At 41.1% G+C, this 22670-nt stretch overlaps 1 protein-coding gene across 4 annotated transcripts in view; it reads left to right on the top strand.

Annotated features, from left to right (window-relative positions):
- The window catches only part of DENND5B (DENN domain containing 5B), a 214622-nt gene that overhangs the window by 174869 nt on the left and 17083 nt on the right, over nucleotides 1-22670 (top strand). For all 4 annotated transcript variants that reach the window (XR_009505338.1, XM_059935599.1, XM_059935600.1 and 1 more), the window contains 3 exons: nucleotides 3531-3612; nucleotides 18837-18965; nucleotides 20752-20873. Coding sequence is in view for 3 of the 4 variants with exons in the window: in XM_059935599.1 (XP_059791582.1) it covers nucleotides 3531-3612; nucleotides 18837-18965; nucleotides 20752-20873 (333 nt within the window). In the remaining variant the exon portion in view is untranslated. The remainder of the gene's footprint in view (nucleotides 1-3530; nucleotides 3613-18836; nucleotides 18966-20751; nucleotides 20874-22670) is intronic.

Here is a 22670-nt window from a genome sequence, read left to right as displayed (position 1 = left end):
GATAAAAAGTATGGCCTTACTCCTTTATTCCTAATCTGCATTTTTGTTCACAGGCTTCTAAACTTTCCTCCAAAGTTACTAATAAAGTACTGTATTAATTTCCTGGGACTACCATTATACAGGACCATAAACTGGGTGGCTTAAACAACAGGCATTTATGGCAGAGGTACTGGGCATTAGGACTTCAGCATTTTTTGTTGACAGTTAATCCGATGTTATCATCCAACTATCCCATTAGCAGATTTTTCATAAATCTCTATCTCCATCCCTAGTTCCTAGACGTCCATAGCCCACTGGGACCTCAAACTCAACACATCCTGAAACAAACTCATTATCTTAGCACCTCTCCCTCCTGTCCCAGTCAGACTTTCTCCCTTCTTCTTTCCATTTCACTTAATGACATCAGCACCCTCTTCTCAGTCAAACTATAAGCCAAAAAGTCATCCTTAATGTAACAGCCCACTGGACATGACATCAGAACACTCTGCCCCTTTTAATTAATGGATATGATTGGGCAGGTTTCTTAACCTCTTTGAGCCTCAGTTTCTTCATTTGCAAAGTTAAGGTTAAAAAATTTTAAGGAAAGTTCTAACTATGGGATAGTATATATTAATACAGTTTATATTCATACTTAATATTGTTTGTGACTCTTGAGTCTTGCTTACCCTTAATCCAGTCATTTAAGTCCACTGCATATTTCTCCTCTTCGTTCTCATTGGCTGCCACTGTCTTAGTTCATCCACAGGCTGGCCTTTGGAACAACTTCTAGCTCATCTCCCTTATAGCCCTTATACCATCACACTATCACTCTAGTTAACTAACTAAAAAGCACTGAGAAGCATATCATTTCTTTTCAAAATTTCTTTCCCCTCCCTAGGATTTCTGTAATTTTCTAACTTGTCATTTAAGGTTCTGCCATCTGGCCCTAAATAATCTCATCTTCCTCAGTGAGTATTTGCTGAGCATTTTGAGGGGCCCTCTGGATATTCTCAGAATAGGATATGACCAAGCCTCAAGAGGCGTATAATTTAATAGGAGTAACAGAAGTGTTAAACTGTGGTAAGTTTGTGATAGAGGTTCAGTTTTACAAGTCCCATGAGAGAGGGGGAATGACTTATCCAACAGTGTTCCTAGGGGAAAGAGAATATTCAGGAAAGATTTCACACAGAGGCAAAATTAAAGCTAAATTTCTTTCTTTTTTTTTTTTTTTGAGAACTTACTTTATGCCAGGCACTATTATAAGTGCTTTACATCTATTTGAATATGGTAGGTATTGTGACTGTCCCCAATTTGCAGATGAGGAAACAGACCATAGAGGGGTTAAACGACCAACCCAAGGTCAGCGAGCTATTAAGTTCTCTGTAGGGCTTGAGAAAGCCATGTTCTTAACCATTAAGCTATACTGCTCTCAATCTGAAGTGATAAATAGGCTATAAACAAGGAGAAAGATACAGAATCACTAAAGGATGAACCAGAGACTTTAACGAATTGCATGGAGACATGAAAAAGTATATCGCATGTTTAAGGACTATTGATCAGTGAAGGGTGGCTAGAATACAGGATTCCAAAACAGGATTCCAGAACATGGTTAGGCCTGTGAATGCTCTTATTGTGGTTGCTACTGCTTCTTTAAATGTCAGACTCCTCTTTTATTAAGTCTCTCAGCTGTTCTCTGCTCCCTGAGGCATGATTCCTTGTATTGTCATGCCTTCCTCTGGCCAAGTTGCCAGATTCTGGTCTCAGCTCCTTTCTCCTGCCTCATGATCTTTTCTTTTTCTCTTCTCAACCCATTTCATTTTTTAAAAAAATGAATTCATTTATTTATCTATTTTTGGTCTGTTGGGTCGTCGTTGCTATGCGCGGGCTTTCTCTACTCTTCATTGCTGTGTGTGCGCTTCTCATTGCGGTGGCTTCTCTTGTTGCGGAGCACAGGCTCTAGGTGTGCGGGCTTCAGTCGTTGTGGGCACATGGGCTCAGTAATTGTGGCTCATGGGCCCTAGAGCGCAGGCTCAGTAGTTGTGGTGCACGGGCTTAGTTGCTCTGCAGCATGTGAGATCTTCCCGGACCAGGGATCGTACCCGTGTCCCTTGTGTTGGCAGGCGGATTCTTAACCACTGCCCCACCAGGGAAGTCCCTCAACCCATTTCTTACTACGTGTGTGGCCATCTTTCATGCTGTCTAATCATCTGGAGTGTAGAGACATTCTCTGAGGTATTTCACTTTCTCCCCCAAAAGAGGGATGTGCTTTCATTAATTAACACACTTAAGTGATGATAGTCTCAGACAGGAAGACAACCAGCACATTCCCTGCAAGTTTCTGGAACAGTGTCTTCGGTGTCTGTTACCTCTTGGGTATCAAGATGAACCAGTGTTTTCAGTGACCCCTTGAAAACTCCCTCCCCAAACTGCCAAGACAAATGCCCTATTAGTTACCTGCTTGGTAGGGAAGGCCCTCAAAAGGACTGCCTTTGGGTTGGTCTGGCCGCATTCTCTTTGTCTTGGCAACCCCATCAGTGCTCATTTATACCTGCCAAGTATCAGCCCAGCTTCTTTCACCAAGTGCCAAAAACTTGCAGATCCTAATCCACCAAAATGTTCCCTATCTTCCTTCAGTGCCAGCTTCATGTATATTTATGTGTTCTGATATTGTATTCTAGCCCCCCGAAGTAGAATGGATCTAAAAACTGAGAAAATGCAAGTTTAATATACAACGAAAACCCACATCCTAAATTCTGATTTTATCAATGTATTTGCCAAGTGTGATGTTGCAATTTACTTTCCATTTACAGGTGGGAAAATGGAAATAAAGAAAGGGGACAAAACTCCACAGCGTCTCATTTAAAGTGAGATTGAGCACTCCAGCTACAACATATTAACCAATAATTGATTGTTTAGCCATTGCTATATAAGAGAATAATCTTTCCTTCTTTTATAAATGTTAGCTCTTCAGACTTCATAGGAGAATGGCTCATAGACATTATACTTCTGTCCATTAAGATTACTCACTTTGCATGATAAACATACTGTAGTTTGGATTCTGAACTTTGAAGTAGAAACTTATATCAGACTAAAGAATCCAAACTCTTAGGTTTTTCTTTTTAAACATTCTTTCAAAAGGGGAATTGTATAATTGTAGTTCACAAGCCCAGAGATCGTTCACGTACTTAGTAGGTTAATTTACAGACATTACTTTCCTGTAATTATTTGGAGCTATTAGAATGATAACTTTAGAAAGTGACTGGCCCTTCTGGCCAAAATGTGCACACATTGTCTTATTTGCTAAGTGAGCTTTCATGATTCATTTAAAATTTTCAAATACAGCCCCATATTAACTAGAAAGAAAATAACTAGTTTACTGTATTAATAAAGTAGGAACATTCAGGTAAACAAATTTGAGCTTTTCTGTTGTCTTTAAAATTTGTTCACATCAAAATAATTTCAAAGTATTTATTTATGGAATGTGAACCATGTAGTTTTTTTAAGTCTTTACTGTTATTTTTCTAATACTTTGCTGATATTTTTCTACATAGTTGCCCTTGGACCAGAAAGAAGAAAATCTGACTCAGGAGTTATGTTGCCAACACTCAGGGTCTCTCTTATCCAAGACATGAGGTATTTGATATATGTGCTAGCATATGGTGATAACTTTGAAATATTTATGGCTTTCATTTAAATTGCTCAAATAACTGTGGCTATGGTATTTTTTGCTTATGTATTCTGAAGAAAACATTTTTTATAATCTTATTCATTTTACTTTTATACTATTATGTTTTTTCCTGACATTAAATCCAAAGGCAAAATGCAACTGAGAAGAATTTTAAAATAGCCCTAAATTATTTGACAATTTCTTTTGTTCTTTTTTTTTTTTTAATCTCCTTAAATTCCTTCTGCCCCCAAATATAAACCAAAAAATCTGCAAATAATGACAGGTTACTTAGCAGAAAAATCGCTGACAGGTAGATTTTCTTTGAAGCAAATGCAAATCTGAGAATTATCACATGCAGTTACTGGCTTTAGAAATCATTAGAAGGCATCAACATACCTAAAATAGATTTATTGAATGAGGAAGGCAGAGGCTTTTTTCTTTTAAACATTTTGGGTACATTTTAGTCAGCTTTTAAAATATGTGGGTCTAAAGTGAATGTTATAACATGTATAATGCTTGAAATTTTTCTTTTGTGGTGTGCTTTAATATTAACTATCGATGTTTATTTGATTTGTCAGAGGCTTACAAGTGAAAAGCATAACTTTTATGAGTGGCATCATAGTATGGTGGTGACACATCCTGGCTTCACACTAGCTGTGTGATCCTTGGCACTTTTTGTAACTTCTCTCTGCCTCAGTTTTTCCTTCTCTCAAATAGAGATAAAAACAGTTATCTAGCTCATAAGAATTAAACTAGTTAGTCCATTATACTAAAAAGTTTCAAGAAGTACTCGGGTCATCCTGAGAGTTCAGTAAATGTTGGATTTTGTTATCTGAATCAGTTCCTATGTTTGTATCTTAAATGCCCTTATTCCTTGATAGATGAAATGTAGTTGTCCTCATGTGGCTTATGACTCCTTTTGATGGTCAGCATGAGATGAATAGTTGTAACTTTGAGGGGAAAATGCACTCCAGCTCTCTTAATGGAAACATAAAACCACATCTGTTCTGCAGTGATTTCACAGTAGCCATAACTTTAAGGGGATGATTGTCAAAAGCTTTGCAGTGGTGACCTCAGGGCCAAACTTCTGAAACCTAATTAGGAGATGGTGACGTCACATAAGGCTGCCCTGCTCCTTCCAGTTTCCTGCTTATTTACTTTTATCTGCTTCATGTTGTTGGTTTTTTGTGGGGAGGGATGTCCGGCTTCAATAAACTCCCTTCACTTTATAAGAGGCAGTCTAGCGTGCTGGTTAAGACCTCAGGCTATGGAACCAGCCTATAAAGGTTGCTATTTTAGCTCTGCCACTCACTAGGCTCCGTAGCCAAGGGTAGTTCCTTATATTCCCAGTTATCTCACCTGTAAAATAATAGTGTTTCTCTTAAAATTTTGGTGTAAATAATCAGTGAGTTAATAAGTGTAAAGCACTCAAAATAGGCCTGGAAATAAATCTATGTTTATGAACTCATGCATACACATACATCTATACTTATTTCTGTTTCTATATTTATTTATATGTGTGTATATGTATTTTTACACACACATACACACAGTTAATTTTTTTTTTTTTTAAATGTGTTGAGGCGATATCCTTGCCTTGTTCTTATTTATTTATTTATTTATTTATTTTTGGCTGTGTTGGGTCTTCGTTTCTGTGAGGGCTTTCTCTAGTTGCGGCAAGCGGGGGCCACTCTTCATCGCGGTGCGTGGGCCCCTCACTATCGTTGCCTCTCTTGTTGCGGAGCACAGGCTCCAGGCGCGCAGGCTCAGTAGTTGTGGCTCACGGGCCTAGCTGCTCCGTGGCATGTGGGATCTCCCCAGACCAGGGCTCGAACCCGTGTCCCCTGCACTGGCAGGCAGATTCTCAACCACTGCGCCACCAGGGAAGCCCCGACAGTTAATTTTTTTTTTTTTTTTTTTTTTTAAGACCACAAATTCATAATGATATCTCTGATTCCAGTTCAGTACCACAGGGACCATTCTAGGCTTCTCTCTTATTCGTAATTTTTTTCTCCAACTATGAGACACCTGACTCTTGTTATCTGCAACATACTCACTTATTTGTGCAACCTGTATTTTCGGAATTGCTACCCCAGCCCCTGTAAGGAGCAAGGTTACTAGCTAAGCTCAGTGCTGTGCACAGCTCCAGTTTTCTTTGTCATTAGCCTTTCAGTATCCAGTCAAAATACTGTTTTCCAAAACTTAGTTTAGTTCTTTTTTTCTCCAGTCCCTTCAGTGTGGTTGTATTATTCATTTGTAATAGTGTTAGGGTTATTTGTTAGCTTGTATTCCTTTTGGGGTTCCCTCCACATCCTAGTGGTTTTTGTGTTGGGTTTTGGTTAAATTTATATACAGTAAAATTCATCCTCTCTTGGTGTGTAGTTCTATATGTTTTCATAAACACACAATCATGATACAGAACAGTTCCATCACTCCTTTCGCATCAACATCTCTCCCAGTTTCCTACCGTTGGCAGTCAACTGGTATAATTCCAAGCTCTTTCCACTGAGAGGGCCTAGAAGTAGTAATACCCCAGTAACAATGAGCACAACTAGTGCCCACATATTGGTTTCCAAATACCATTCTCCAATGAAAGGAACCATGGCTCTCTAGAGAAGTGATTGATTCCAGGACTAAGGAAGGGAAAATATAGGATGAACTTAGTGCATCTTTGGTAAGGCCAGAAAGTAAGGAAGTGCTCAGAAAGTATAGGATCAGGTAATAAAGACATAGGAGGGACATCCCTGGCGGTCTAGTGGTTAAGACACCGAGCTTCCATTGCAGGGGGAGTGGTTTCGATGCCTGGTCGGGAAACTAAGATCCCACATGCTACATGGCATGGCCAAAAAATAGAAAAAAAAAAAAAAAAAAAAGACATAGGAGCCAGCCTGAAAGAGCTCCAAATGGCCAAAGCTGAAACAATTTGAGCAACAAAATAAATAACATTAGTAATAGAGCATAACCCATAAAATAAATATCCAAGAGCCTATTCTAATTAAATAAATAGATGAAAGCAATGGGACAGCTCTTTTTTACAGAAGCATTCCAATTAATAAACGTAGAAGAATGAAGTAGAAAAATCAGTGGTTGAAGGGTCTAAGGTGAAACCAGCATATTTGCATAGTCTCAAAGTATCCTCCCCCAAGAATTTATTAATTACAGAGGAAAAAATAAGTAAGTTTACAGTGGAGAAACCCAACAGACATCTCTTTAAGCAAGTGATCAAGGTTAACATCACTAGTAATAAGACAAAACTAGTAATGTACCCCCGATATGATACACCAAGAAGAGAACATCACTTCTTCAGTATTCCTGCCATAAATGCATAAACTCAATATAACTATGAGAAAACATGAGAAAAATCCAAATTGGGGGTCATTCTACAAAATAGTTGACTAGTACTTTTCTTTTTTTTCTTTTTTTTTTTTTTTAGTACTTTTCAAAAGTATCAAAGTCATGAAGACATGAAAAGGCTGAGGAAATATCATGGATTGGAGGAGACTAAGGAGGTGACAACCAAGTACATTAGGGTTGCTGGATTAGATCCTAGAACAGAAAAAGAACATAAGTGGAAAAACTGGTGAAATCAGTCTGTAGTTCAATTAATAGTGTTGTACCAATGTGAATGTCTTAGTTTGGTTATGTAAGATGTTAACATTAAGGGAAGCTGGGTATACAGGAACTCTCTGTACTACTTTTACAACATTTTTGTAAATCAAATTATTTCCAAAAAATGTGTGCGTGTGTGTGCGTATTTTTTTTAAACCAGGCCTGGTACAAAGTAAATGTCTAAGGGCTGTTATTGTTATAGCTATGGAGTACATAGCTTATTTTTTTTCAATACTGTTTTTTGGGGGTTGTTTTTTTCGGTTATTTTTTAATTTATTTATTTTAATTAATTAATTAATTTGTTTTTGGCTGTGTTGGGTCTTCGTTGATGCGCACAGGCTTTCTCTAGTTGCGGTGAGCGGGGGCTCCTCTTCGTTGCGGTGAGCGGGGGCTCCTCTTCGTTGCGGTGCGCAGGCTTCTCATTGCGGTGGCTTCTCTTGTTGTGGAGCACAGGCTCTAGGCGTGCGGACTTCAGTAGTTGTGGCATGCAGGCTCAGCAGTTGTGGCTCGCAGGGTGTAGAGCGCAGGCTCAGTAGTTGTGGTGCACGGGCTTAGTTGCTCCACAGCATGTGGGATCTTCCTGGACTAGGGCTCAAACCCGTGTCCCCTGTGTTGGCAGGCGGATTCTTAACCACTGCGCCATCAGGGAAGTCCCTGTTGTTATTTTAAAATTTATTTGGCTGTGTCAGGTCTTAGTTGAGGCACCAGTTATCTTCGTTGTGTCATGTGGGATCTTTAGTTGCAGCACGTGGGATTTTTAGTTGTGGCATGCAGTCTTAGTTCTGGCATGTGAGATCTAGTTCCCTGACCAAGGATTGAACCCGGGCCCCCTGCATTGGGAGCACAGAGTCTTAGCCACTGGACCACCAGAGAAGTCCCAGGAGTAGATAGCTTATTATCCTGGGGTATAATTCTTGGTACAACTGCTGCTCACCTCTTCTCTTGACTGTTAGATCAGTGAGCTGTGACCTCTCTAGTCTAAGCCCCTAAAATTTCTCTCCTGGATTACATCATGGTCCGCATATTTCAGTGCTTGCCCTACTGTAATTCATCCTCCTTACTGCTAATATGGTGATCCTAGAATAAAGTGCAAATCACTTACCCTGAGTGGCAGGGCCCTACTTGATCTGATGCCTGTCTGACTGCAGCATTATTTCCTATCACTCTCTCTTTATTTCCTCCAGCATGCCAAACTTGTTTCCTGCCCTGGGGCTTTCTTTACCCGTTCCCTTCACCTGATAGCTTTCCCCTGAGTCCTACCCCCATAGAATCTCCACAGCTAAGGCTCCTTCTTGTCATTTGCACCTTGGTTCAAATGTCACTTCCTCCACTAGCCATCCCTGACCACCTGGTCTACAGCAGCAACCCAGTCACTCTCTTTCAAATTCCCCTATTTTAAAAAAATATATTTATTTATTTATTTGGTTGTACTGGGTCTTAGTTGCAGCAGCTGGGCTCCTTAGTTGCGGCAGGCAGGCTCCTTAGTTGTGGCTCACAGTCTCCTTAGTTGCGGCACGCAGGCTCTCAAATCCCCTTATTTTAATTCTTTGCATAATAGCACCTATTTGCTTGTTTGTTTTTCTAATGCTACTTATGAACTTCATGAGAGAAGGGAATCTATCTGGCATGTGAAACTGTTGAATTGCAAGTTAGTGTTAACAGAGTGGCACATAATTGGTGTTCAATTAATATTTGTTAAATGAAGGATTTGCCATATTTTAATCTCTTTGAGTGTGGGTAAGAGAATGTGTGTGTGTGTTATGTGTGTGTGTGTGTGTGTGTTTATCTAACATATATACGTGTGTGTATATATATACATATATATATCTCCTTATAGCCAAATTGTTATTGAATTACATTGGTTACAGTTTTGAAGATTTAGAAAGGTGGTGATTGCTGAGGTACTTTTTACTAATCAATTTAAAATTTAGAATATAGAAGAAACTTGAGAAGTCATATTGCTTAGCTTCTTCCTTTTGTATATGTGGAAACTCAGGCGCAGGCAGATAAAGTCTAAGACCATATATACAGCCAATTAACAGCAGAAATGGGACTAGAACTAAGGTTTCCTGACACAGTTCACGTCTCTTTCTAACTAGATTCAAGTTCTCAGCCTTTGCCTTGTCATCAGAAAAAATGCCAGGTGTGACTAGGCACAAAGAAGTTGGCAGTAGCGTATGGGTGCACATCACCCTAAATATAATTTAGTGTAACCTTGAATAGTCTGTATTTGTTCAGGATACTCAACTAAAAAGTTGATTTCCTATGACTTCTCACTTAAGGGTTACTTTGGCTTTTAATTTTCAGACTTTGCCTGAAAGAGACCGCTGGGTACCCTAAAGTGATGTTTTGGCCAAATAATAGATACTTTTAATAAAACTTAACTGGTTAATTGCTTTCAAAAGGTGTCTAGTAAGGTAGAAAGGCATTGCCGAGAAAAGACAAGCTGACTTCCTAGGGTTTTCCCCTAAGATTTTATTATTGAAAATTTTAAACATACAGCAAAGTCAAAAGATTTTATAGTGAATGCACCCATATACCCACAACCTAGATTCTACCACTAACATTTTTCTATGGCTTTTTAAAAAAATGGGGTGAAATATATATATCATAAAATTTACCATTTTAACCATTTTTATGTGTATAGTCAGTGGCATTAAGTACATTTGCAGTGGTACAACCATTACCACTATCCATCTCCAGAACTGATTGTCATTCTAAACTGAAACTCTGTACCCATTAAACAATAGCTCCTCAAGCCCCTGGTAACCACTGTTCTATTTCCTGTCACTATGAATTTGACTATTCTAGGTACCTCATATAAGTGGAATCATGCCTTTTGTGTCTAGTTCGTTTCACTTAGCATAGTATTTTTGTGGTTCATCCGTGTTACAGCATGTATCAGAACTTCCTTACTTTTGAAGGCTGAATAGTATTCCAGTGTATGTATATACCACATTTTGTTATTCCACTCATTCATCGATGGGCATTTGGGTTGTTTCCACCTTTTGGCTGTTGTGAATAGTGCTGCTATGAATGTGAGTGTACAAATACGTGTTTGAGTTCCTGCTTTTAGTTCTTTTGGGTATGTACCCAAAAATGGAATTGCTTGATCATGCAGTAATTTTATGTTTAATTTTTTGAGAAACCAACATACTGTTTTCCACAGTGGCTGCCACCATTTTACATTCCCACAAGTAATGCACAACTGTTCCAGTTTCTCCACATCCTTACCAACATCTTTTACTTTCTGTTCTTTTTGACAGTAGCCATCCTAATATGTGTGACCTTCCAGTTTCTTATGGCATGCGTAGCCATCAGGTCTTCATAGACCTTGTGCTAAAGTCTTTAGCTTTATGAGATCAGAAACCAAATCATTAGTAAATCAAAATGTAATCAGACTCTAAGATACTCCTACTAACCAAGAGACTTACCTCAGATACCTAAGAGAGATGGAAAAATAATAGGCTGGACTTGGGTCATCTGTCCACTCTTGTCTAGTCATCTATGACCAGGTAAGGGCATGGTCACAGGAAGCCAGTTAAACCAATTTATTATTTCCTTAACCAGAGGACTTGATATTCTTTCATTGATAAGGATAGGCTCTGCCTGGAAGCTAGATCAAAATCAGAAGTCTACTTGCTGTCCTCGGGAGCAGAGATATGGATGCCTGATCACCCAGCTCCACGCCACTGATCGTCATACTAAGGGGACTGATGTCATCTCAGAAAGGCCCTGCAGAAACACTGCCCATGGTTCTCTCTCCCTTTTCTCTGCTTCATTCTGCCTCTTTAAGATACCTTTATATGTATTGTTGTTCTTATTCATGATATGTTTACTTTAACTCTCAGTGTACGGGCTTATTTCTGTTTCCAAGTTCTTGGCAAGTACTTCATTGTAATCCCTAGTTGCTACCGCGATAGTTGATGTAGACGCTTTTCCTTAAAGAGAAACACCCAAGTAATATTCTAAACTTCGGTTTCTTTCACTCTGGACACTTAAAAACTTGTTTTTTAAAGATTAGGTAGCAAAGATATCTGAGTTCACGCTTTCTGTGGGGCACATTCCCTGACAGTACCTCCTGTTTCCCACATTTCTCTCTTGAAGCAAAGACATTGGCAGTGTAGAGACTTAGAGTCCTCATAGTTGTCAAGTGTCTTGGTACCAGACTGCTTAGCAGCTGGCATGAGTCCAGACATGTCTACAGGCTATCCCCTGTTATCTCAGACAACTCCCCAGGACCTTCATAGATGCCAAGTATCACCATGCTGTCAGTTATAGAATGATTCTTTTCTTCCAAAGAGAAAGGCTTGGGACAGTAAATATTAATAATTGTACAAGTTGTTGTCTACTTATAAAAGAGGAGTATTACCATGCGGTTACCATTATTACCAATTTCTTTCCAGAGTAGCTGTACATATATCATCTAGCCATACAAACTAGCACGGGCTTTCTCTAGTTGCCGTGAGCAGGGCCTACTGTTCATTGTGGTGCGCAGGCTTCTCATTGCAGTGGCTTCTCTTGTTGCAGAGCACAGGTTCTAGGCACACGGGCTCAGTAGTTGTGGCTCTCGCGCTCTAGAGTGCAGGCTCAGTAGTTGTGGCACACAGGCTTAGTTGCTCCTCTGCATGTGGGATCTTCCCAGACCAGGGCTCGAACCCATGTCCCCTGAATTGGCAGGTGGATTCCTAACCACTGCACCACCAGGGAAGTCCCCCAACTTTTATTCTTAATGACAAAATGCAATTAATAATGAGGGGCATAGTAGAACATTACATGATTGAGGAGATTGTGAGTACTATAATCCAAGTATAGATATTCTGAATATGTAAACAAATGAACAGGATATCTGAGTAAATCCTAGAAATATCTGGTTTACGATGGGAATAAATTACTTGAGGGTAAATTGGCTACTCACTTTGTCTTTTTTATAAATAATGTGTGCATATGAGCTTATGAGCATCCGGCTTTATTCTACACTAAAGTTAAATAGTCACGATTGATTTTGTTACCCTCAGAAGGAATATTTGAGGAATTTTTATGACTATACAGAATGTGGGTTCAAACTAAAATTGGCTAATTCCTTAATCTCTCTAATAAATATTATTGTGTTTCATTGGTGATACAGTGAAATAAGCACCAGTTTTGGACTCAGGAAATGTGGATTCAAATTTAGTTGCTGCCACTCTTAGGAATCATTCAGTTTTAGGGAACAGAAGCCCATTCAAACTAGCTTCAGCAGAAAGGAGGATTTATGGGAGATACATGAGGGTATTTTCCAGAATCCAAGCACAAGAACTGTGGCTGGATTGGAAACAGTTTTGTGCAAGGTTACTCTCCATCTCAGTAGAAGCAAATTGTCCCTGCTTTTCCCTCCACTTCTGCTGCTTCTCCTCCCCTCTGTCCCTTTCCCTCCTTTTCTGCTTTACTGTGAACATGCTCTCCCAAGCCCTGGCCTTAACATCCCTTATTTAAGCATTCAACAAAAACTAACTTGGTTTTTCAGTGTACTAGTTTCCAGTTTCTGAGAGAAAATCTGATTGGCTCAGCTCAGATCAGGCAGATGCTGCTTATCCATTCAGTTCTAGCTGAAGGATAAGGAGCATCCGTCAGGGTGGTACCTGAAGTTGTTGCTTCTGGTTCTTCTGGGTCTGTAGAAGGAGAGCTTCTCCAAGAATGTGAGTACCAGGAAGAAATGATTGGTAAGAAATGGGTGGCATCTCTAGAATATGTACTATTTCTGTGACCTTGGGTGGGTCACTTAGTCTTGATGAATCTCAGTTTTCTCATTTTTGAAGTGAAATAATGATGGTCTCCCTCTCACTAGTTATTGTGACAATCAGATAAGACAGAATACATAAATATTAGAAAGCTTTGTACCAGGGTTGGAAACAAATCAAATAAATAAGCTATTTAAACCACACCATGTATGCTTTTCTGTGAATTAACAGGATCTATTTTAGTTTTTTATTTTAATTTTAATTTTTGGCTGCATTGGGTCTTCGTTGCTGCGCATGGGCTTTCTCTAGCTGCGCCGAGTGGAGTCTACTCTTCATTGCAGTGCATGGGCTTCTCATTGCAGTGGCTTCTCTTGTTGCGGACCACGGGCTCTAGGCACACGGGCTTCAGTAGTTGCAGCATGTGGGCTCAGTAGTTGCAGCATGCGGGCCCTAGAGCACATGTGCCTCAGTAGTTGAGGCGCATGGGCTCAGTAGTTGTGGCACATGGCCTCAGTAGTTGTGGCATGCAGGCTCAGTAGTTGTGGCTTGTGGGCTGTAGAGGTCAGGCTCAGTAGTTGTGGCACACGGGACCAGTTGCTCCACGGCATGTGGGATCCTCCTGGACCAGGGATCAAACCCGTGTCCCCTGCATTGGCAGGCGGACTCCCAACCACTGCGCCACCAGGGAAGTCCCCAAGATCTATTTTAGAAGTAATACTTGTATAATATTATGCTGAATATCATTATAATTACCTATAATAAATTATTCCAATTAAAAAGATTCAAATGGTATAACTACACAGAAAAAATTTTAATAGATTTAAAGTTTAATAACACAACACATATAAATTGTTTTAAAGCATTAAATTAGATATAGATTTACAAAGCAACAGAATTTTTTTAGCTTTTTATATACACTAGGCCCTATAGGGAGCAAAGAAGGATTCAAGGCTAGTAAGAAGTATTGGGCTTCTCATTCTCAGGGAGCTTTTGTCAAGCTGAGAAAAATGTATACCAAAAGAAAATGATAAAAGTAGTAGTGCACAATAAATGCAAATCAGACTATAGAATTCCATAAATTAGAGAGGTCATTGAAGGCTCTCATGGTCAAGGAAAGCTTTCTAGAAGAAGCTGGGATTTCAAACATGAATAGAATCAAATAAGGAAGCTAGAAGAGAGTAAGTATTTCAGGTAATAAAATACAGAGTCTTATAAGTTAACTGCTTGGAATATAATTTTTTTTTTTTTTTTAATTTATTTATGGCTGTGTCAGGTCTTCATTTCTGTGCGAGGGCTTTCTCTAGTTGCGGCAAGTGGGGGCCACTCTTCATCGTGGTGCGCGGGCCTCTCACTATCGTGATCTCTCTTGTTGCGGAGCACAGGCTCCAGACGCGCAGGCTCAGCAATCGTGGCTCACGGGCCCAGTTGCTCCGCGGCATGTGGGATCTTCCCAGACCAGGGCTCGAACCCGTGTCCCCTGCATTGGCAGGCAGATTCTCAACCACTGCACCACCAGGGAAGCCCGGAATAGAATTTTTTAATAGGAAAATATGTTGAGGCCAAGGGGTAATGGGCCTTGAATGCCAGCCTGAGCAGTTCAGGCTATATCCCGTGAGCTTTTGAATATTCTGGAACAAAGGAATTACATTAGGCGGCAATCTTTTAGGCAGAGTAATTTCCCTGGTGCCAGTGAACAAGGGGCTTGAGGAGAAGAATCTGGTGGCCTCATCTCCTGATTCCCATGCTTCCTGCCAAAAAGAACACAAAAGAACAAACAAACAAAAATTAGTGCAAACATTTTTATGATGGGAATGCTGCTAGCCACCTAAATAAAAGAGGTTTCACTTTGTGTATTCCAATCCTTCCCATTTTCCTTTAACATAACATTGTTTTTCAAATAATTATTTCCCATTTTGACATTCTTCACCTATCATGTCTCCAGATGCCTAAGACCAGTATGAAACTAATTTCAGTAGACTTTACTGTTTTAGAGTAGGAAGAATACTTAGGGAAAGATTATACAACATACGTACTTACCAAACCTCATATAGATTCATTTCTGGTGGATACACTTTGATCAACTTGGTATTCCTGGATCATGTGAGCTCTAACCTGGCACTGCGCTCATGGGGGGACCTTGTACATACTGTGGAACTTTAAGTGGTAAATACCTGAGCATTTCCCCCTTGTTGCTTTTAGTCAACTGTGTCATCATTTGGTCAATGTCAGTAGTTGAGGAACAGCCAGTGCTGTTTCCTAGGCTCACTTTGGAGGTGCCCGTGTGGGTCGTCCAGCGCCCACCACTGCCACCACCACCAGAACCAGGGTCGAAGCGGGACTTGCCTGACACCAGCTTTCTCCGTTCACGACCATGTGTAATGGTATTAGCCCTTTAAAGATAAATTAAGTCTGTCATAATTTCTGAAAAAAATTCTTAGAGGTGAGGTTGGTTAACGAAACGGCAACAGAATTTTCTTTTATTTCCTCATTCTGACTCGTTTTCAAGCCATCTCTTTAAGCCTCACTTGTGGGATGTGATAATGCTTTACATTTTATCAAGAGTGTTTGATCAGATGCGAGGGAGGCTGCCCCAGACCGGAAGCCCGAGCAGCCAGCCGAGCCACCGTGCCCCTGCTGGGGGAGGAGCCACAACGAGGCTGCCTAATGGGGCTTGTTTGACCTGAGCAGGTGACCAATGGCCAGGGGGCGAGGAGGCGAGGGGGTGGGGCTGCAGAAGGCCCGCCTACAAATGGGGTCAAGGGGCGTGACCACACTGCAGAAGTGGAGCCCTTCCGCCCAGGGCTGGTGAGAAAGCCAAATTGCAGGGGCTGGGTGGGTCGGGGATGTGGACCTGTGCGAACAGTATGGAGATGCACGGGCACTCACGAGGCATCCAGGACATGGACCAGCAGCGCTGGGGACCACAGGGGACCCGCGGCCCGGCAACCGGCGCAGAGAGCATCATGGCAGAGCAGGTGGCTCTGAACCAGACCCAGGTGTGCCGGATACTACGGGAAGAGCTGTACCAAAGTGATTCCTTCCACCAGTCTGATACACATATCTTCATCATCATGGGCGCATCCGGCAACCTGGCCAAGAGGAAGATCTACGTCACCATCTGGTGGCTGTTCTGGGATGACCTTCTGCCAGAAGATACCTTCATCATGGGCTACGCCCTCTCCCACCTCACAGTGGCCAATACACGCAAGTGGAGCGAGCTATTCATCAAAGCTACCCCAGAGGAGAGGACCACGCTGGAGGAGTTCTTTGCCCGCAACTCCTATGTGACCGGCCAGTATGATGATGTGGCCTCCTATGAGCGCCTCAACAGCCACACGAACACCCTCCACCAGGGTACGTAGGCCAACCACCTCTTCTGCCTGGCCTTGCCCCCCACAGTCTATCAGGCTGTCACCAAGAACATCCACAAGACCTGCATGAGCCAGATAGGCTGGAACTGTATCATTATGGAGAAGCCCTTTGGGAGGTACCTGCAGAGTTCCAACCACACTTCCTCCCTGTTTCACGAGGACCAAATCTGCCGCATTGACCACTACATGGGCAGGGAGATGGTCCAGAACCTCATGGTGCTGAGGTTTGCCAACAGGATCTTCGGCCCCATCTGGAACCGTGACAACATGTCCTACGTCATTCTCACCTTCAAGGAGTCCTTTGGCACTGAGGGCTGCTGGGGCTACTTCAGTGACTTTGGGATCATCCGGGACGTGATGCAAAATCACATCCTGCAGATGGTGTGTCTGGTGGCCAAGGAGAAGCCCGTCTCCACCGACTCAGATGACGTCCGTGATGAGAAGGTCAAGGTGTTGAAATGTATCTCAGAGGTGCAGGCAAGCAGTGTGGTCCTGGGCCAGTACGTGGGGAACCCAACGGAGAAGGTGAGGCCACCAAAGCGTACCTGGACGACCCCATGGTGCCCTGCGGCTCCACCACCGCCACCTTTGCAGCTGTCATCCTCTACGTGGGGAATGAGAGGTGGGACGGGGTGCCCTTCATCTTGCGCTATGGCAAAGCCCTGAATGAGCACAAAGCTGAGGTGCCTCTGCAGTTCTGAGACGTGGCCGGTGACATCTTCCAGCAGCAGTGCAAGAGCAGTGAGCTGGTGATCCGCGTGCAGCCCAACGAGGCCGTGTACACCAAGATGATGACCAAGAAGCCCAGCATGTTCTTCAACCATGAGGAGTCGGTGCTGAGCCTGACCTATGGCAGCAGATACAAGAACGTGAAGCTCCCAGATGCATATGAGCGCCTCATCCTGGACATCTTCTGTGGGAGCCAGACGCACTTTATGTGCAGTGATGAGCTCCAGCAGGCCTGGTGCATCTTCACACCGCTGCTGCACCAGATCGAATGGGAGTAGCCCCAGCCCATCCCCTACGTCTGCAGCAGCTGAGGCCCCACAGAGGCAGACGAGCTGATGAAGAGAGTGGGCTTCCCATACAAGGGGACCTACCAGGAGTGAACTCCCACAAGCTCTGAGCCCTGAGCACCTGGTCCCCACTCCCACCCACCTTGGCCCTGTCTCTCTGTCCTTCCCACCATCTGACCCCACTTCAGGAGGACTTCGGGACCATAAACTTCAGCCTCACATTACCAGCCCTGGGCCTAGGCCACCTTGTGCCACTGCTACCTTGGGCCCAGCTACATTCCTCAACCACCAAGCCTTGGAGAGTCGTGCTGTGACCATCCCCCGCCACCACTGAGCCAGCTTCTGTCCACAAGACTGAGCCCCAGTGGAAGGAAGGAGAGTGGCTCTTCATCTGTCCTGGCTCCTTCCAGAGGCCTGGAGTTAGGGGCTACAGGGAGGGGCAGTGATAGGCCTCATGACCTGTATAAGTCAAATCATTATGTTGTACACCTTAAACTTATACAGTGCCGTGTGTCAATTATATCTCAATAAAACTGGGGTGGGGAAAGAGAATGTGTGTGTTTTACTGGGAGGATATTCCTTATTCTGAATGCTTGGAATCATCAGAGAAAAGGGTTTGTTGCAATATTTATTACAGCTGAGATGAGTCATTCTGTACATTAAAAAAAAAAAAAATCAAAGGAAGGGATGGTGGGTCACAATCACAAAGACTTTTCAGTGAGTCATTGTAGTGGTTCTATAATTATCCTGTCCCTTAGGCTTGTCCTTCCTGCTCAATCCTTCTTTCTCCTTAGGAGGAAAATCATTAGGAAGATAAATTCAGTCCTGCTGGATATGGCATCAACTTCTACACAGAATACTAATATATACATATATGTAACATTCATTTGGGGGTTGACCACACAGTTTGTTTGTGGCCACACAATTTCCTAAGTCTCTCAAATTTTTAAGAATTTTGAATTTATTAGTACAGTACAGCTTGTATTCTAATGCCATAGAAAATGCGATTTCATATTTTCCATATGTTGTCAGGGCAATTTGAAAAATGATTCAGTGGATTAAAGTTGTAGCAGATACTTCAACTGTAGAACAATTATTTTGAATAAGAACTTGAATATTCAGCCTGTTTTATTGCTTTTATTTTTCTGAGTATCAGGAATAACCAAGTGCCAGTTTATAGATATCTATGAGCCTGAAACAAGAATAAATAAAACCTGAAAGAGTGAATGAGTGTTAAATGCTTTATCTTAGGATATTGCCTGTGTGCTCTTGTTGTAATGGTAATTCTGATGTTGGACTAATTTCATGATTCAGGTGGAACACTTGAAGTTTAATCAACATAAATTGTGTGTTGCCTGTTGCTTCCTCTAAGTATAAAATAACTTTTCTGTGCAAGGTGCTGTAACTCTTCATTGCTTTTCCAGTTCAAGTTTAGCCTTAGGATTTACATCTTTGCTGTTTTACTATTCTTTAGGCATATTCAAAACATGAGTGAGATCAAGACTGATGTCGGACGAGCTCGAGCATGGATAAGATTGTCTCTAGAAAAGAAGCTCTTGTCCCAGCATCTCAAGCAGTTGCTCTCTAACCAACTGCTCACAAAGTAAGAGATGGCCTCTTGAGGCATTTCTGTTTCTGTGACCTGTGTGCTTACAAAATAAATTGCATAGGCTGACAAGCTGGCTTCTCCAGCATGAGTTGCTGACTCCTGTGCACATGAACTCTTCCTTTCTAACAGGCACATGCTTCAGAAACTCTGTGTCATGACCTCCTATTTGATTATATCTGGGAGGGTACAGATTTCAAAGCCAAAGGGCAGATTGTGCTACTCTGTTCAGAACAAAAGCTAATAGTCCCACAGGCTGATAGTAACATCCAAAAGATGGGTTGAATTTATGTAAACTGTATATCATATTGTAAAGATCACAACAAAACCAGGAGTGGCAAAAAAATTTAAAAGTCCACAGGAAAGGGCTTCTCTGAGAGTCTTGCTAATACTTACATTTAGTAGTTTAGAGCCAGGAAACCAATCAAGTGCATATTAGTTAATTGTTAACTGTTTTGATAGGTTTCCCTTTACGCCATCAAGAAACCTTGGATGAAATGCATCATCCAGCTAATATGTATAGTAGAACTAATTTGAAGGTTGAGGACTTTGAGTTCTCTAGACCAAAGGTATGCAAAGAATTCAACAGAGACCTCAAACATGACAGTGTTGGAATGCCACCAAAACCCAGTTCTTTTTGTGATTTTGTGTTTGTACATATCACTGTTGGGTTAAGTTACTCTCTGGAGCATTTTAGGATGAGTCTTAATGTCCAAAGAATAGGTTTGATAAAGAGTGCGTGATGTGAAGTACAGTCTGAACCTGACCTTGTTCTCTTAAAACTGATTACTCTCCCCACACCTTATCCCCACCCGTAAGTCACTTGCCCTTTGTGGCCAAAGTACAAAGAAGAAAATGATAATCATTTAAAATCTTACTACATAAAGGTGACTACTAAGTATTTCACATGTTTTCTACTCTACTTCTGTACATGTTCTCTTAGTTAAGATTATACTATATTTGCAATTCAGCATCATCTTTTTTTTAGCTTAATATTATACCATAACATTTTCTATATCATAAGGGTTTTAGCCTCTGAAATCTGAATGCCTGTGTTCAAATACTACCTTTACTATTCACTATTTGAATGGCCGTAGACAAGATACTTAACTTCACTGTATCTCTGTTTTCCTCATCTATAAAAGGAGGATGCTAATAGACTTACCTCATACGTGGTCACGAGAATTAAATATATTAATAATTAAAAAATACTTAAATGTAAGTGCTTAATAAAAAGTTATTTATTATTTTTGGGAGTAGTAGTTTTGTTTTTGTTAAAACTCTTCCTAAACTTTATTTTTAATGGGTATACCATGATATATTTTTACTTTTACAAATAATATTCAAGTGGACATTTGTGAGTAAATCTTTGCCCACATTTCATATTATATCCCTAGGACTGAGTCCTTAAAGTAAAATTAATGAGTCAAAGAATATGATTGGTTCAAAATAATTATTACCAACAAATTGCTTTTCTGAAATTTTCAGTTCCACTTTCTATTATTCACTGCCAACCCCCACCCCCCATCAGCAGCGGTCATCACTCTTAAATCTTTATTACTTTGAGAGACAAAATGGATTCACGGCAGGTTGTTTCTTTAATTACTAAGTAGATTTAAATGTATTATTAACTGTATATGTGTTCATTTTTGTGAATTGTCTGTTCTTTCTAGATTAAAGTTTCTACCTATAGTTTGTCTAAGTGGAGATGTTTATTTTTAGTGGAAGACATAATGAAAAATATACTATACTATTATTTTGTGCTTGTCTTACCCTTTCCTAGGAAGCTTTATAAACGTTATGCTTTTCTACGTTGTGAAGAAGAAAGAGAGCAGTTTCTTTACCATCTTCTTTCCCTCAATGCTGTGGACTATTTCTGCTTCACCAGTGTGTTCACCACTATCAGTAAGTCTGGAGAATTGACTGTTAAGTGAAGAGTTGCTCAGATGACTAATGGAATAAGAGTTTATATTTTTTAAAACGAGACATATCACAGTACAGTGAGTCAGACACTGCGACATCCACCCACCCACCCCGCCCGACCCCATCTCCATTTATGAACGAAGGTTATGCCCCAGCAGCCGGAGATGCTGCTGGAAGACCACCCTCAGCTGTCAGCTCCTGTGGGGAGTGTCTCACCAAAGAAAACTACCTTACCTGAAGCTATCCCTCCTACCAGAGCTGGCCAGCATCCCTGCCTGACCCATGGGCTGTCCCAGAACTCACTGTGGGACCAGCTGAGCACTCACATCATCAGAGCTCAGTTTCTGCCTCAGCGCATCCTGCTTTCTTCCTCACATTCTGCATGCTAATTTCTGACTCAGAGTCTGCTTCCCAGGAAACCCAATTGGGATGGATGTAAAGAAAAATGTTTTATTAAACAAATATTCCAATATCTTACCTGAAACACATAAATTCAAAGAATCAGTATATGATAATAAACATATAACTGAACATCATTAAACTTTGAAGATTCAGAAAGACTTCAGGATCTTGCTGGGTGTTGTAGGTCTATAGAGGGAGGAAATGATGATTAGAGATGTGTTTTTGATAAATTGAATTACAGCATTTATTCTGTTGCAGTGGGTCCCCTTCCCTACTTTGGAGAATTTTTACTTGTATCAGGAGTTTTATTCAGCTGCAAGTATCAGAAGCTTGGAAAATAGTAGTTTAAAGAAATCGGTTGTTTTAATTTTCTTATACAGTGATAAGTCTTGGGGTAGGCAGTCCACAGTGCTATCACGGACCCAGGCCCTTTGACAGTTATCAGTGCGTGCTAATCGCCTCCAGCGATGGCTGTTCTCAGTCTACCCTCCAGCCCGAAGAGGGAAGGAGTGCCAAGGAAGAGGAGTTAGAATCTGTGCCAGAAAAACATAGTTTTCTAAGAAATCTCAATAAATATCACCAATATTTCACTGGGCACAATTGTGTAGGTTTTGGCCTTCAGAGTCTCTGGTAGAGGCAGACAAGGGGAAAATGGAGTTGGAATGGTTATTGGGCCAACCTGTATTGTCTTTCAAGCTACTATTAGTTTACTAGAAACTAAGGTGTTATATACAGTTTTGAAAGAGAAGAAATAGCAGAGAGAGTTAGGATCCTAAGTTCCTCCCCATATATGCAGATTTCTCTTCATCTGAGGAACTCTTTCAATTAGAGGAATCGAAATACTTCATGAAATAAATATTCTGAGTTTAATAATATTGCTCTTTTTCTACTTTATGAAATCATTGTTGTGCATCTGTGAGCCCTTTGCAGCCACAGAACTGCTGACCTTAAAGAGGCCTTTTTCTGTAGCTTTTCTAATCCTGTCAGTGAAAGAAATGAAAGTAGCCTCTGGCACCTAAAATAACATCTTGCACTAACCTCTTCTGCTTTCAGTTTCAAAAATCATTTGAGTCTCATGATTACTAAACCATGAAAGTATGGCCTTTCCTCTGACATTTTCCTTTCCTTCAGCCAAAATAAAAAGGACAGAAAGGGAGGTTATTCACCCAACAGAAAGTCGTCTATGTAAAGTTAGGGAAATGAACCATTTATCCCATTCATTTTGCTCATCTAAGAGCACATTGAAACACGAGCTCCTATTGTGAGGCTGTATCTGAGCCTCTTGTCCAGTAAATGTTTTTAATTCTACGTGTAGTTCTTTCAAGGAGGGCTTTCTGTTAGCTCTCTTGTGACTGAATGAACAGAAATCCTGAGAAT

Source organism: Balaenoptera ricei, chromosome 10 (assembly GCF_028023285.1).
Source record: "Balaenoptera ricei isolate mBalRic1 chromosome 10, mBalRic1.hap2, whole genome shotgun sequence".
NCBI classification, from domain to species: domain Eukaryota; kingdom Metazoa; phylum Chordata; class Mammalia; order Artiodactyla; family Balaenopteridae; genus Balaenoptera; species Balaenoptera ricei.
The sequence above is the reverse complement of the archived record's forward strand: the minus strand, read 5'-3'. Positions and strand labels throughout refer to the sequence as shown.